The sequence below is a fragment of the Typopeltis vanoorti genome, chromosome 19 (genome assembly GCF_054136105.1).
Source record: "Typopeltis vanoorti isolate ZY-2024b chromosome 19, IOZ_Tvanoo_1.0, whole genome shotgun sequence".
Lineage (NCBI taxonomy): Eukaryota > Metazoa > Arthropoda > Arachnida > Uropygi > Thelyphonidae > Typopeltis > Typopeltis vanoorti.
The window spans coordinates 62,414,165-62,429,064 of NC_143567.1; the positions used below are offsets into that span (position 1 = coordinate 62,414,165).

The window sequence follows — 14,900 nt, forward strand, 5'->3', positions numbered from 1 at the left end:
TATTCTGCAATAAAGACCTAAACATGGAAGTCAGATGCCGAATGCTGAAATGCTACGTGTGGTCTATTCTGCTCTATGGAGTTGAAACATGGACATTGAAGGCGACAACCATCAAGAAAATCGAAGCCTTTGAGATGTGGCTATACAGAAGAATGCTAAAGATATCATGTGACAGAAAAAATTACCAATGAAGATGTCTTAAAATCCATTGGCAAAGCTAAACATCTTGTACAAATAATCAAGAAACGAAAAACATCATATCTTGGCCACATCATGAGAAACAGCAAATACCAACTTCTACAAACTATTTTAGTAGGAAGAATTGATGGCAAAGGAACTAGAGGAAGAAAAAGAATATCATGGTTTGACAACATCAATACGTGGACAGGAAAGAGCAGTGCACAACTACTCAGATTAGTACAAGAGCGCAGTTTGTTCGCCAAGATGGTCGCTGACCTTTGATAGAAGATAGCACAATAATAATAAGAAGAAGATGCAAGATACTATCCAACTAATTTTGCTATGGAAATATTTAGCAAACCTGCCAAGTCCTTACACTAGGCAAACACCTTCTTATGTAAAGAATACCACACACACACACACACTTCAGAGAAAACATCAGACATCACAATGGCTCCTACTGATATACTTGCAAGCCTAGACGTAGTAAATCTGTTTACCAATTCACGAACAGAAACCACACAACTATTATAAGACCTCTTCCCACTAGACAGTGGATCTCTTTAAACAGTTAAGTTTGTCCTTCACATGCATCAATGGCACAATTTTCAAATTCCAAGATGAATATTTTGAACAAAAGGAAGGACTAGCAATGCCCCCCCCCACAAACCTATTCATGGGATGGTTTGGAAAAAAAACCCTTTCAGTATTGAGGAACATTTTTCAAAATTTGGCAAAGATATGTTGATGATATTGTCATCATCTGGCCTTGCACCATTACCCAATTAGAAGATTTTGTCACCTACCTCAATGGCCTTCACTGTCGAATTAAAAACAAACAGGTCTTTACTGTTATGGATACACCAGTTGAGGTATTCAAACAAAATGCTCTCAATTTCTAGTCTATAGAAAGCCAACAAACACAGGACATTACTTACACACCACATGCCATCTACCACCCAGTGTAAAAAATATGCATTATACATTCCTTACGCAATGGGACTTACATAGAAGAAAAAAGGAACAAAGAACTATAATGCCCAAGTTCAATTCTTCAAAAAAAAAAAGATTACAATAGAACATTAATAAAAAAAAATTGTACTTCAATCTTCAAAACAATCAGATGAAACCGATACTTCAGAGGAGCAGTGACTGTCCAATATACAGGGTGGCCATAAAATAACTTTGCCTCTTTGGAGGCATCTGTAGCTAAAACCAATCAATGGAATGAGACCAAATTTTATATCGAGACTTGAAGGCATGGGGAGATGATTTCCGTGAAAAAAGGATTTAGTACCAAAAGTCGCCGACAGGGGAAATTTTGGTGCTGGCAGAGTCGAAAACAAACGAATAATTACATTAAAGGAAGATAAAATGGAATAATAACATTTCGACGGTGTAAGTGACAGCCACGTCACTCATTCCAGCTGCATATGTGGCGCATTACAATGGTAATAATAATAATTAAACTAAAACAACTTGCGAGAGACACAGAAATTAATGTAGTGATTGAACTCACAGGAAATAATGTTTTATTTATCAGAATCAGGGTCCCCTGGTCCACATACATGATTTTCAATGTGCTGACCTTTCTTGTGTACAACAATTGCATCCGGTGTGCGACATGCTCTACAGCTGAGCATAAGGAGTTGGATTGGATGTTCATAACAGCCCTTTTTATGTTCTCTTTCAAGACATGCAAGTTGAGAACACCACCAACATACACAACGGATTTCAAATACCCCCCACAGCCAAAAGTCACATGGAATGATGTCTGGAGGATCAAGGTGGCCATGCCATCGGAAAGAACTGACTGATAACCCTCTCGTTACTGAAATTCTGGTGTAAAAGGCGTTGTACTGAACATTCAATGTGTGGCCGTACTCCATCCTGCATAAAAATTATGGAGGTCAAACATTGTCTTTGCTGCAATGCAGGAATGACAAAATTTTCCAGCATTCGTCAATAAATCTCTCCAGTAATGGAGCAGATTACAGTTGTAATACGCTCAAAAAAGTATGGTCCTATTATGAAATCGGCTGTGAAGCCACACCACACGGTTACTTTTGGAGAATGCAGTGGTACTTGCTGGATCACTTGGGGATGTTCAGATATCCAAATTCTGCAGTTGAGTGTTGACTAATCCATTCAGATAAAAATGAGTCTCATCACCCTACAATATTCTCCAAGGCCAGTCATTGTTGACCTCTATTTGGGTAAGAAACGTTAGTGCGAAGGTCATGCGCTTATCATAATCTGCGGTAGTTAGTGCTTGCACACGACTGAACTTATATGGATAGAAGTGAAGCATTTTCTGTAAGATTTTCCAGACTGTACCATAAGCCATATCAAGTTTGCGAGCTATGGCACGAGTGCTTGGACTAGTATTGGTCCCTGTGTCGTCGAACACTGCAGTAGCAACGTCTGTTACTGTCTCTTCTTGCACTGCTTCTTCCTCTGCCAGGTCTAACTCCTAGTGATCCAGTTTCTTCAAACTTGTTAATCATAGCTCTCAATGCTACAGCTGACATAGGACCTATACATAGGTTATGAAACCCTCTAAATTCCCGAAGGGCCACTACGGCATTGAACAAGTAAAGCACGCTGAGGCAAGCATGTTGAGCACCATTTGTCAGTCATTCGAATAACTGCCTGAACGTTCCCAATCCTTTTTTAAGTGGAATTGGCTGCTGTCACTTACTGCAGTAAAATTTGTATAATCCTTTTTACCTGCATTCACTGCAAATATTTGACTACGCTTTCAACTCTGTCAGTATCAAAATTTCCCCCATCGGCGACTTTTGGTACTAAATCTTTTTTTTTTTTTTTTGTGAAAATCATCTCCCCATGCCTTCAAAAGTCTCAATATAAAATTTGGTCTCATTCCATTTATTGGTTTTAGTTACAGATGCCTCCAAAGAGGGAAAGTATTTTGTGGCCACCCTGTATATAGAATCAATCATAGAAAAATAGCAAGATAGCTTTGCCAACAAAATATAAAAGTTGCCTACCCAATCAACAATATCTCTAATCACCTGAAACCTCCACGTCTGCCACTTTAAAAAACCAGGTGTCTACAACAGCAGTTGTAGTTGTGGTTTACACTGTATAGAACAGGCAGGCAGATCTGGAGAGGTATGTAAATCAGAACGCTTAAAGGACATTGAAAGAAGATGCAAATCAGGACTGGCAGCACATTCAACTGAAACAAAACATCAAGTGTCAACAAACAATAGCACTCCACAAACCAACACTTATCCTTGCAAAATGTCATTACTTGCCCATTCAGGTTCAAAACCTGGGAAACTGCATCCAGCTGTTTTCTGCACTCACACTTGTTTGTCACAGGGGTGCTCAGACACATGCTTGATTGCATCCACCTAATATCTCTAGTTTCTCTGATTTTGCACATCCAAACTCTAACTGAACAATGCTTTCTGCAAACATTTAAGTCCAGAACCATGCAATCCATCAGACAACTGACTCATTAGCAATCATGACTTCTGAATTCTGTCCTATCATTCCAATGTAATAGACTCATAGTTTTTACTTTCTTGCCCTTCAGTTTTGCTTCTTTCGATGACTCTTTCATGTCTTCTATTATTGCATATTGCTCACCTTTCAAATCATTTGTGCCTGCCAAAACAATTAACTTGTTTGCCTCTTTCTTCTTTTTAAACTTACAGCTTCACTAACATACTTGATCTTCACACCTGGGAAACGTGTTCATCATTTTCTCATTAAATATACCTCTTATCAAATCCTCATACAATACTTTCTCTTTTCTTCCAGTTCCTCACACTTTTATACTTTTCTTTTTCTCCAGTTCACTCAAGCTCACATTTTGTCCTGCAGAGGAATCCCTGTAAGTGTTGTTTCTCCTGGTGCAATCACCTCATCATTCACATCCTTCATATTCTCACTTGTATTTCATACATTACCATTCACTGCTTCTATTGCTTTTATTATATTTTCTATATCACTTTCACAATCCTGCCTTACAGCCTTAACACATTTGTGCCAGGCAGCATCTGCCATGTGTAAACTGCTGGCAGAAGCTAGCTTTAGCATATGTAAGCCACTTTTGCATCAAGCAGTTTCATTTTTACAAAGCTTATACAGCATGTTAGTTGCAACTTTTTTGGTAGAATTTTATTTGTGAAACATTTGTGGAGTGTCTGGATTATATCGAATATCTCAAATTTAATTCACATTGATTTCAAGTTTTATATATATATATATATATACACACACTTTACATTTTATATACACACACACATACACTTTATATAAATTATAATGATTTATTGCATAAATTGAGCACTTTCTGTATCTGATGACTTTATTATTATTATTATTTGACACCTCCAGGGAGTCCAAAGACTCATTGAGGGAGAGTGTGCCAACAGCATTGAACAAACATCCCTTCCAACTACTAACCGTTGCTTAACTTTTTGCATGTGCCATTAGTAGCAGAGGCTCTACCAATTGACCAACCTTTGCTAGCATACGAGGGTTGTTTGAAAAGTTTGGAAAAAAAAAAGTTAAACACGTTTTTTTTTTGGGAAAAATCACCTTTATTTCTCAACATAGTCTCCATCGAGGTCTACACATTCGGTCCAGCGACTTTCCAATTTTTTCATCCCATCTAAAAAGTAAGCTTTGTCAAATTGTGCAAAATAGTCATTGACAGCCTTGATGACATCCTCGTTCGAACAAAAATTTTTTCCCACTGGGCCGAATTTTTAAGTTTGGGAACAAGAAGTCACATGGGACCAAGTCTGGAGAATACAGTGGATGTGGTACCATTTCGAACCTCAATCCGTGCAATTTTGCCATTGCAACAGCCAATGTGTGGGACAGTGCATTGTCTTGATGAAAGAGCACTTTTTTGTGTGCCAATCTTGGCGATTTTTTTCTTCGGTTCTTCTATTCTACTGTTTCAACTGCTGCTTGGACTCAGGTGTGTAGCGGTGGATCCAAGTTTCATCTACAGTCAAGAATTGACTCAAAAAATCCTGCGAATTGCGATTGATCATCGCCAAACACTGCATTGAAATGTCTTTTTGCATGCATTTTTGATCAAGACAACAATCGCGGCACTCATCATGCACACAGCTTTTTGATGTGTAATATTTCGTGTAGGATATTATACACCGGTTCAGTTGAGATGCCTGCAATCTCATGCAGTTTCGCTCGGTGGTTTTCCATAATGTTACCATGGATTTTGTCAATCATTTCTTTCGTAGTGACCTTAGTCGGGTGTCCGGAGCGTGCTTCATCTTCGATGGACTTATGACCATGTTTAAACTCATTTATCCCAAAACATATAGTCTTTAATACTGGCACAGAATTCCCATGAACTGCATCTAACTCAGCTTTGATCTGTGCGGCCGCCCACTTCTTCAAAAAAAAAAAAAAAATAAAAGTGTTTTATCACTGTGCGAAACTTGTTTTTCTCCATTTTTATGAAAAATACGAATATAGTCATTTTAAATGTTTGCCAAATGAGAACTATTCATCGCTCGTGGCTAAAATTTTGCCAGTATCATCTTTTTCATGACCCCCTGGTCATGAAAAAGATGATACGTGCCGACACTGGTATGATGAATGAATTGTGTTGCCATCTATTGGAAATTTACCAAACTTGGTAAATTTCCAATTTTCAAACAACCCTCATAAATAGCTGTTATATGTATTTTCTTGAACTGAAAATTTGAAAGAGGGTGTTAGGACAAATGTCTTTAATGCTACAATAAATCTGTTTTTGTTTGCATGCCTTCAACATAGTCTGTGGAGGGGAGTATTTTTCCATTATTGAGTGTCATTCCATTTGTCTCTAATTACACTGATTGTTGCTAAATATAGTACACAGAAGTACAATATGTTAAATGTTCTGTATACTGTGTTTAGTGATAAAAAGTAATTTCTTCCTTCTACAGTATAGCATCTGTTGAAGTTGGAAAGTTTTTCATAGTATCAGAACATTTTTATTCCAGTCTTCAGAAACAATAGATGCAGTAAAATTTATCTGGTCCAAAATAAAAATTATCACTTCTCTGTATTATAAGAAGTATTCATTTATATTTATTTTTTTTATTTATTAAATATTTATTTTGTTGATCTATAACAAAATACCAGCATATTTGAGATATCTATTATTGATATGACAGAAAAGCCATTGAATAAAAACATTAAAAAAAAGAGTAATGAATGTAGGATTCCAGGAAGTGTAGATAATTTTGATAGTGATGATGTATTATGTATCCTGTTACTGCATAAAATGTACACTGATCCTCAATAAACAAAAGAAAATTCTTAGAAAATGAAGTAAAATATAAATAAAACAGAGAAATAAATACACATAACATGCACAACAAATTTTACAAGATGATTTGCTGCTCCAATAATCCACATATATTCTTTCCATGCCTAAATGAATCTCCTGATCAATGTTAGTTCATTGGATGAGCCTCTCCTTATAGTTATTTACTGAACTACCAAATGTATACAGCAGCTATTTATTATTGGTTAGCTATTTATACTTTGCAAACAGATCTCTTTTCCTCTCTTTGTAAGCTTTTTATGCCATCATAAATTCGCTTATGCATGTCTAGAATTTATAGGATCACATGCTATTTGCTCTACCCATCAACTTGTAGGACACACATATCACACATATTAATTATTAGTTATTTGTATGCCAGTAATGAAAGTATATCTATTCACACTTGTTCTTTCTTTTACATTTCCCATTCTCACATGGCTTATTAATGATGGTTCACATATTTACATCTTTGAGTAATTCAAATATACTAACCAAATATAGCATTCTCCTTCATTATTTTCTAATATTTCCTAAAACAAACACATTGTCCTCCCCACGCAGATCTGGTTACAGTTAAAAAACTGTTATGATATGTAATGCATTCACCAAAACGCAAGCACGAAATTTCTGTAGGGCACAGTATTTTCTCTCGCCCTGTCAGATAGTTAGGGTGATGGCAAGAAGCCTAAGATTGCTCCAATATGAACATGCTAATATCACTTACTTTATTCTCCCCTTTTTGACACGATTCGCATTTCTTGCACTCACAAAACATTTCTGAAACACACTCTCACTTTTGTACCACAGCTGCTCTTGGTAGAATACATTATACATACACCACATCTCCTAAATCCTGCATATTGATATAATTGAATATCGAAGTCCTGACAACCATTTTTCTCATACACATTAATGCCATGAATGTAGAATGCTTTTGAAACAGTATCGTGTAATAAGTCACGCTTAACAATGGCTTTCCCATTATTTTAATTTCAAATCAATTTATTTAATTTATTAATGAATTAAATCTGTTAATTCTGGCAAGTTGAGACTTACTAGCATTCCAGAAGATGTTCACTTTCACATCAAATCTCTTTTCTTCAGATGTAGTGCTTATATAATTAACATTTCCTCCACTCTAATAGAAAAGTCAGATTTATAACAAATTGCATGCCTTAGCAGGGAATAGTCCCATGTAACTTTGTTTTCACCACTTGTTCATCTATAGGCAATAAGATTTTGAAGAAGAAACTAACCGAAGCTAACTTTAAATGCTGTTTTTGGTGGTGATTATGGGTAACATGGTTATAATATTTAAAGATAATGAACTAAATGATTTTCTCCTTTATCTTGATGCGTTGTCATTAAAAAAAAATTAAAATGGAACTTGAAAGAAATAATAATAAACTGCCTTTTTTTTAATGTCTCGATGTTGTTTATTGATAAACAAACAAAAAACATCAGAAAAATAGCTTATTTCTAGAAGTCTATCATAAACTTTTACACACCCAGATTATCTTCATGATAAATCTCTGCACCATCCTGCACAAAAATTTATCATTGTTAATAATCTGAGAAATAGGGAATTTTGCATCTTCCTAAGTGGAGAAGTTTATAGCTTCATGCATAGATAGTTTGTTGCTTAGCCAGGAAAGGTTGTAGGCAAAACTTTTGGAGTGCTTTTGCTTTTGGATTAAGAGAAGTAGAAATCCTTAACTGAATGTAGTAAGTATATATTTAGTAAATATATTGAGGATTTTTTTTATTAACTCAAGTATTTTAATTTTTCTTTAGAATAGCAAACCTGAATTTGTTGGACAAGAACTTGAGTGTGTTTATAATTTCCACTGGGATACACCTGCTGCATGTCCTGTTGAATCTGATGAAATTTTAAATGCTAATAATTGTACTGCAGTCAATCCACTAACAGGTGATACTTATTTTATTTAAAAAAAAAAAAAAAAAAAAAAACTTTTGTTGTGTAGTGTGGAAATTATGGAAATTTTCAGAATACTTATAAGTTGTACTGTAGAGTATGATAACATGGCAGGTAGGGTCATACATATGCACAGGTGTACAAGATAAAAAAGATTCGGAGAAGTCCAGCAATTAGGTCTTATATGGTTCAAGCACAGCAATCCCTCGATTAGTGCGTCATTTTTTTTCGATACCCAAATTCAATTACTGCGCCTCTAAAATTTGATTAGTGCACCTATATACATCTTAAACATAAATGTTACAGATTTTAAAAATTTTCGATCTATACATTTTTTATGGCTAACTGTTTTAAAAAAAATCACTCACCAGGATGAAATAATTTAGTTATCGATTTGAAACATTTTACAAAGTTTTTTAATGGCATACTATGCTATTTCCATGTACACTATGTTCCAAATTTATTGCCAACATTTATGTCTTCTACTTTACATAGCATTTTGCTGATCATATCTCGTGCAATTGTTTTCCTTACTTTTTTATTTTAAATTATTTTCCTAACCTTTAATCATGAGTGAAAGAATTAGTAAGCAAAAAATAGAAGTGTGAAAATGATTCGAAAAGTAATCTGAGAAGAAAAACTTGAAATAATAAAGCAAAATGAACAAGGCGAGTCCAGAGCAAAGATAAGACAAGAACACAAAAATGGGTGAATCAACTGCTGAATACAAAGAGAAAGGTAAGGCTGCTTCAAGTTCATCATGCATGCACTTGAAATCAAAGTATTATAATGATTGAATTAGGGAGATGTCTTTTTACATGGATCAAAGACTGTAACCAAAAACGGATCCTGCTAAACACTGGCCTTATTAAATCAAAAGCATTGTCTCTGTAATCTGGAAAGAAAGGGCTATCAATGATGGAAAAGAAGAAATCTATGTTAATGCTGGCTGATTTGAGCGTTTCAAAAAAGAGAAATAGCCTACATAATGTTCTAATCAAAGGTGAAGCTGCAATTGCAGATAAGGAGATATCCAGAAATTTGAAGAAAATTGTGTAAGAAGGGGACTATTATTTAATGTCCATGAAGCCGGCTTTTTTTTTTTTTTTTTGGAAGCAAATGCCTTCCAAGACTTTTCTAACCAAATCAAAGAAATCTCAGCCAGGTTATAAAGTCGCAAAGTCGAATGAAATTACTGCTAGCAATATGCGAGCCGTTTGGAAGCACATTCTTCCACATTGTGCAAATGATTTTTAGAGGCTTTTCAAATGAATCTAAGTTAATTAAATCTCATTCTGAGAAGTTGAGTGATTCCGACCTGCTAAATTTAGATGCACAGCGGGAAGATCCTGAAGAATATGAAGAAAATTTAATCACTGACAAGCCCAAAGAAGTTTCACAGAAACAATTTGAAAATCTTTTTCATACAATCGAAGTTTTTAAGCAGCAATGCTTAGAGACTGACCCTGGTGAAGAGAGAACCAGTAAAATTTGGGGAAGAGGAAAAAAAGAAATAGAATGCCGCCAAACTACGTTACTTCAATTCTTTGTTAAGAAGTAGAATAATAAATTTATATTATTAATAATTATAAATATGTTTTATTGTCTTTCAACTTCATGGTTTTCCCTTAAGTAGTCCCTGAGACATACCCTAATTCTTTTATAAAAAAAAAATTAAGGGTCAAAAAAGAAATTTGAGAAACGAATTATATTTTTCTCCATATGTTATTATATTTGATTAGTGCGTTTTCGATTAATGTGCCTGTTTTAAAGAATGCATTAGGTGCATTAATTGAGGGATTGGTGTATTGTTGCATTAATTTGCCAAAGATCTGGGAAACTATCATTTTAAGACCTAATAGTCAAACTTCTCTGAATTAACTTTCTAGTTATCTGACCCATAGAGGGTACCACATAAGGACATTAGGTGTCAGTTACAATTTAAATTTTTCTGCAGTTACTTGGTTTTAGTGCTATATGCCTGCCATAGTTTCATTGTGCTCTGATAATGCTGGGTAGAAAATCAGAAAATATTGGTGAGTTTAATAAACGTATTTTTTCTCTCTTGGTGTTAGTTATTCTATTAAGCTTTATTATGAATGGAGGCACTGTTTGCATTGTTGATGATTTGTGTTCATTGCTGCTTCTATGAATATTTTTAAATTACTAATTAGCATTTTTAATTGTGTGTGTGTAGCCAAGCATGTATTATTATTGTTATACAGGCACCTCCATCTTGTCCCCTCCATAGGAGGCACCTATTTGTGGTGGAGGGAACCTCCATCGATGGTACTAGCTCTTTTCATTCTTCCTCTTTTCTTTATGTATTCTTTGCTCTACTTTTCCTGAGTCTTTTTTTTTTATTATCCTGTCTTCCAGACTACCATCACTAGGATTCAACGCCTTGCTGCTGTGTTTGCTGAACACTACTTTTTGTAGTATTGCACTACTTTGGCCTCTTCTTCAGCAAGACAGGTGGTCCTGGATGGTTCTAGCCAGAATCAGTCGGTTAGTGGGCTTGCCTGCAAAAGTCAAGGGTGTTACAGTAAGTGTCCTTCCCCATGCGGGTAGAGGGCCCAAGGATTGCTGTGGTGCTCGTATAGTGTCTGGGGTAATCCTGGTGTTGCTCCACGGTGGGTGGGGAACTCTGGTGCAAAACAAAAACCTCTCAAGCATGAATCCTTCATCCTCGCTTGAAAGTCCCAGCCAAATAATGATATCATTGATACACCTTTCAATAACTGATAAAAGAAAAAAAGACTTGATGTCAGTTTTTCTAATCATTCATGCAACAGGTGAAAAGCCAATTAGAGAAATATCACCCTTCTTCATTCAAAAGCTAGAAGGGCTGGCAGGTTCTCCCAAAACAGCTAAGAACCTACGTTCTAGCAATATCTTTGTAGAAACAGCATGTCAACTACATCTGAAAAACTGCTCAGAGCTACATCAATATGTGTGGAATACCAATAACAGTTACATCTGATAAAACACTCATTTCCTGTAGAGGAGTGATCTCAGAATATGATTTCCTAGAAGCAGGGTATCTCAATTGGCCTGTTAGGCTGTACATTCCTAATCCTCTAAGATGCTTCAAATACCAGAAATACAAACATACCCAAACTGCCTGTCGTAACTCTGCCTGATATAGTAATAAAGAGCATGGCAACCAGTCTTGTTCTGCCAAGGAAGCTAAATGTGTAGACTGTCAGGGAGATCATCCAGTGTACTCCCGTGCATGTCAGAAGTGGAAAGATGAGAAAGAAATACGAAAAATAAAAACAGAACAAAACCTATTATATCAAGATGCAAAAACAAAGTTAGCTGCCACCACACCTGCTCTGAGATACTCTTATGCTGAGAAGGTAATAGTTAAGAAAATGTCAACAGCAACTGAAACCTGTACATCTATTCCACCATTTGATAATTTCACCATACCTGAACTTTATGATCATGACTTTCTTTGATGAGCATATCAATCGCACCATGTACAGTCCCACTCCGAAAATGGTTCGTTTGATGAGAACCCACTTGTGAAAATAATTATAGCAAAATCATCACCAAAAGACAAACTACCAGACCTTTCCACAGAAAAAATGAATACGTCAGTATCTCCACTGAAGTTACTCAGTTATCCTTACACATCTGAAAATGTACAGGATATTTTTGCAGCAGAAGAGATGGATACTGGTTATCCATACTTCCCAAAATTTAATGAGAAATAAGGGCAAGTCCTCAACCTCCCTGAAAGACAAGTCTACGAAGCCTAAACTATAGGTCAATTTTTATAATGGACTTGAAGCTATTGTCATGAGTGTTGACAACATTACCCTGCACTAAACAAAAATGTACTCCTCCATGACAGGCTTGCATCCCATTCTGCAACCTATCACTTTGTCAACTATGGAATTCACAAACACCCTCATCTGTCTACCTTCAATTGTGTGTATTGAACAATTGAAGGTAGACAAATGAGGGTGTTACAGTAAGTGCTGTAACACCTTCATCTGTGCAGAGGAGTCCACTCCAATTTCTTGCCCATTTGTATTGATGGTTCAAAATAATTGATATCTGTTGGTTGTGCTGCTGTGTTTCCTAACATTACAATCTGCAACCAGATCCCACTCGATTGCAGTAACTATACAGCAAAGTTACATGCCCTTCAGCTCACACTTTTTCATATTAAAGAAACTACTACCAAAATGTGTATAATTTATACAGACTCTGAGTTCTTTACAGGTTGTCTTTTCTCCAGTGTGTAATCCACATCCAGTGTTTGTACAAATGAAAGACTTTTGGCTGTGTCGGATTCCCAGCTATATTGGAATTAAGGGAAATTGCATTGCAGCTGCAGCTTCTAGATCAATTCATACTTTATCGATATACTGTTTGATGGTCTTTTATACCGACTATACACAGGTTGTGAAATCATTGTTAATTGCTCAATGGCAATACTCCTGGCAGGAGGCATTGATGAACAAATTTTGTGAAATTAAACCTAAAATTAAGCATTGGCAGTTTAGTTGTAGCAACAGAAAAGAGGAAATTGTTCTTGCTAATCTCCTCATAGTCATCCCACAAATTCTTATTTACTGAAGACTGATGGACCCACCTGTGTGTGAGAAATGTAATGCCTGTCTTATTAGTCATATTTTGGTGGAGTGCAAGCGCTTCATGCGAGACAGAAATTACATTTTTACTTATCTGACTGAGTCCTATACATTCAGGTTGATGTTATCAGACTTGGACAGATTGCATGACTTTTTTAGATTTTTACAAAACATTAATTTATTCAAAGACATTTGATTATGAATTTGTTTTATGTAGATAATTCATTGTAGATAATAAACTTTGTACATGCATTTTATTTACTCATTTATCTTCTTATAACTTTACATAAAATATATGTAACTTTGTACATATATTTTATATTATTCACTAATTTATCTCCTTATAACTATTTTTTTATTTATCAACACCCTATGTATTGCTGTAACCGTATCCTGGCACAATATGATCTTTGCTGTCCTTATGCCATAAAACCCCAAATTAGTCAGTAAAACCGTGGAGTCTGTAGACTCATCGCAGGAGATCCACTTAACATTAACCTGCAGTTATAAATATCTCACACATTCTTATTTACTAAAGGCTGATGACCCATCTGTACAATATCTGTCATATTTTGCCTTGAAATCATTCACCAACAAATACACTCAACTGACTCTGGCAATCTATTCCACTCATTCACTGCTCTCCGAGCAAAATATATAGTCCTCATTCCTTTCTATAGATGACTTCTAGTTTTCCTCACTCATGTACTGAAATATTTTTTCCATGTGAATCCTATAACCTTCCCTCCCCCAAGTAACTTATGTCTCTATCATGCCCCCCCCCCCATCTGTCGAATTGTGTGTATTTGTAGTATAACAATGCAGCTGTGAGTTTTTTGCTTCAGTTTGACATGAAACATTTTATTTCATGTATGTGAAATGTATGCATTGGCAAATATGAGCAGTTTATGGGAAAAAGGAGATGATGGTGCTAGAATATGACAGAAATGTGTAGTGATTATGTGGGATTGATGAGTATGAGATGTTGAATGTGAGTGGAATTTCAACTTCTAAATGAGATGCATGGCAGATAATTAAACACAAGGCAGAATGCAAGATAATGTTAGTGGGTTGAGTGTGATGAGAGTGTGTGATAAAGGTGAAATGAAAGAGATGTGGTGGCCGCATGATGTTGGCAATTTTAGACTTTGACAAGTGCTTCACACCACATCAGAGTTGGAGAGACTCTCAAAAGTATCTTAAGCAAATAGCTGAAAAGGTAAGACAAACATGTGAAGAATTAAAGGAAGGTTTTGAGTAAGCAGAGATAGACAAAAAAAAAGTATATGGTGATATATAGTGATTCTGAGATTAGGAACATGTTGGTCAAATGAACACTAAAAGTGTGTTTTCCAGGAGCAGGAATCCATAATGTGGCCAAGACAATATGTTAGCAAGCAAGTTGAAGAGTGGATAATGTTACTATGTTGGTTTGAAACAAATAATTATAAAAAATAGTCAAGATTGTAAGTCTATTTCCACAGTATGATAAGAATGACCTGCAGAGAAATCGAGTGCAGCATGCTACATCATGTATGGGATGATTTTGATAGATTACATTTGAAAGGGTTTGGTGTTCAGTATTTGCAGAAATTGTTCAATGAAAGAGTGACTGAGTTGTCAGGGAAACTAGGCTGTCACAGGAAAGCATAGATGCATGCATGCATACATTCAGGTAGAAAATGGGAATATCATCATCATCATATTACGTACCCTCAAAGGGTGTACAGGATATGATAGTACTACATGAAAAATTTACATCATTACTAACTTCCTATCTATAATTTACCTCCAAATCAGTCTGTTACCTGTCAAGACTCCAACATTATCAGATCTTATATTTCTATCT

At 35.6% G+C, this 14,900-nt stretch overlaps 1 protein-coding gene across 2 annotated transcripts in view; it reads left to right on the top strand.

Moving 5' to 3' along the window:
- The window catches only part of Lerp (lysosomal enzyme receptor protein), a 514,158-nt gene that overhangs the window by 302,613 nt on the left and 196,645 nt on the right, over window positions 1-14,900 (top strand). For both annotated transcript variants that reach the window (XM_090408956.1, XM_090408955.1), the window contains exon 25: window positions 8,303-8,438. In XM_090408956.1, the coding sequence (XP_090265082.1) occupies window positions 8,303-8,438 (136 nt within the window). The remainder of the gene's footprint in view (window positions 1-8,302; window positions 8,439-14,900) is intronic.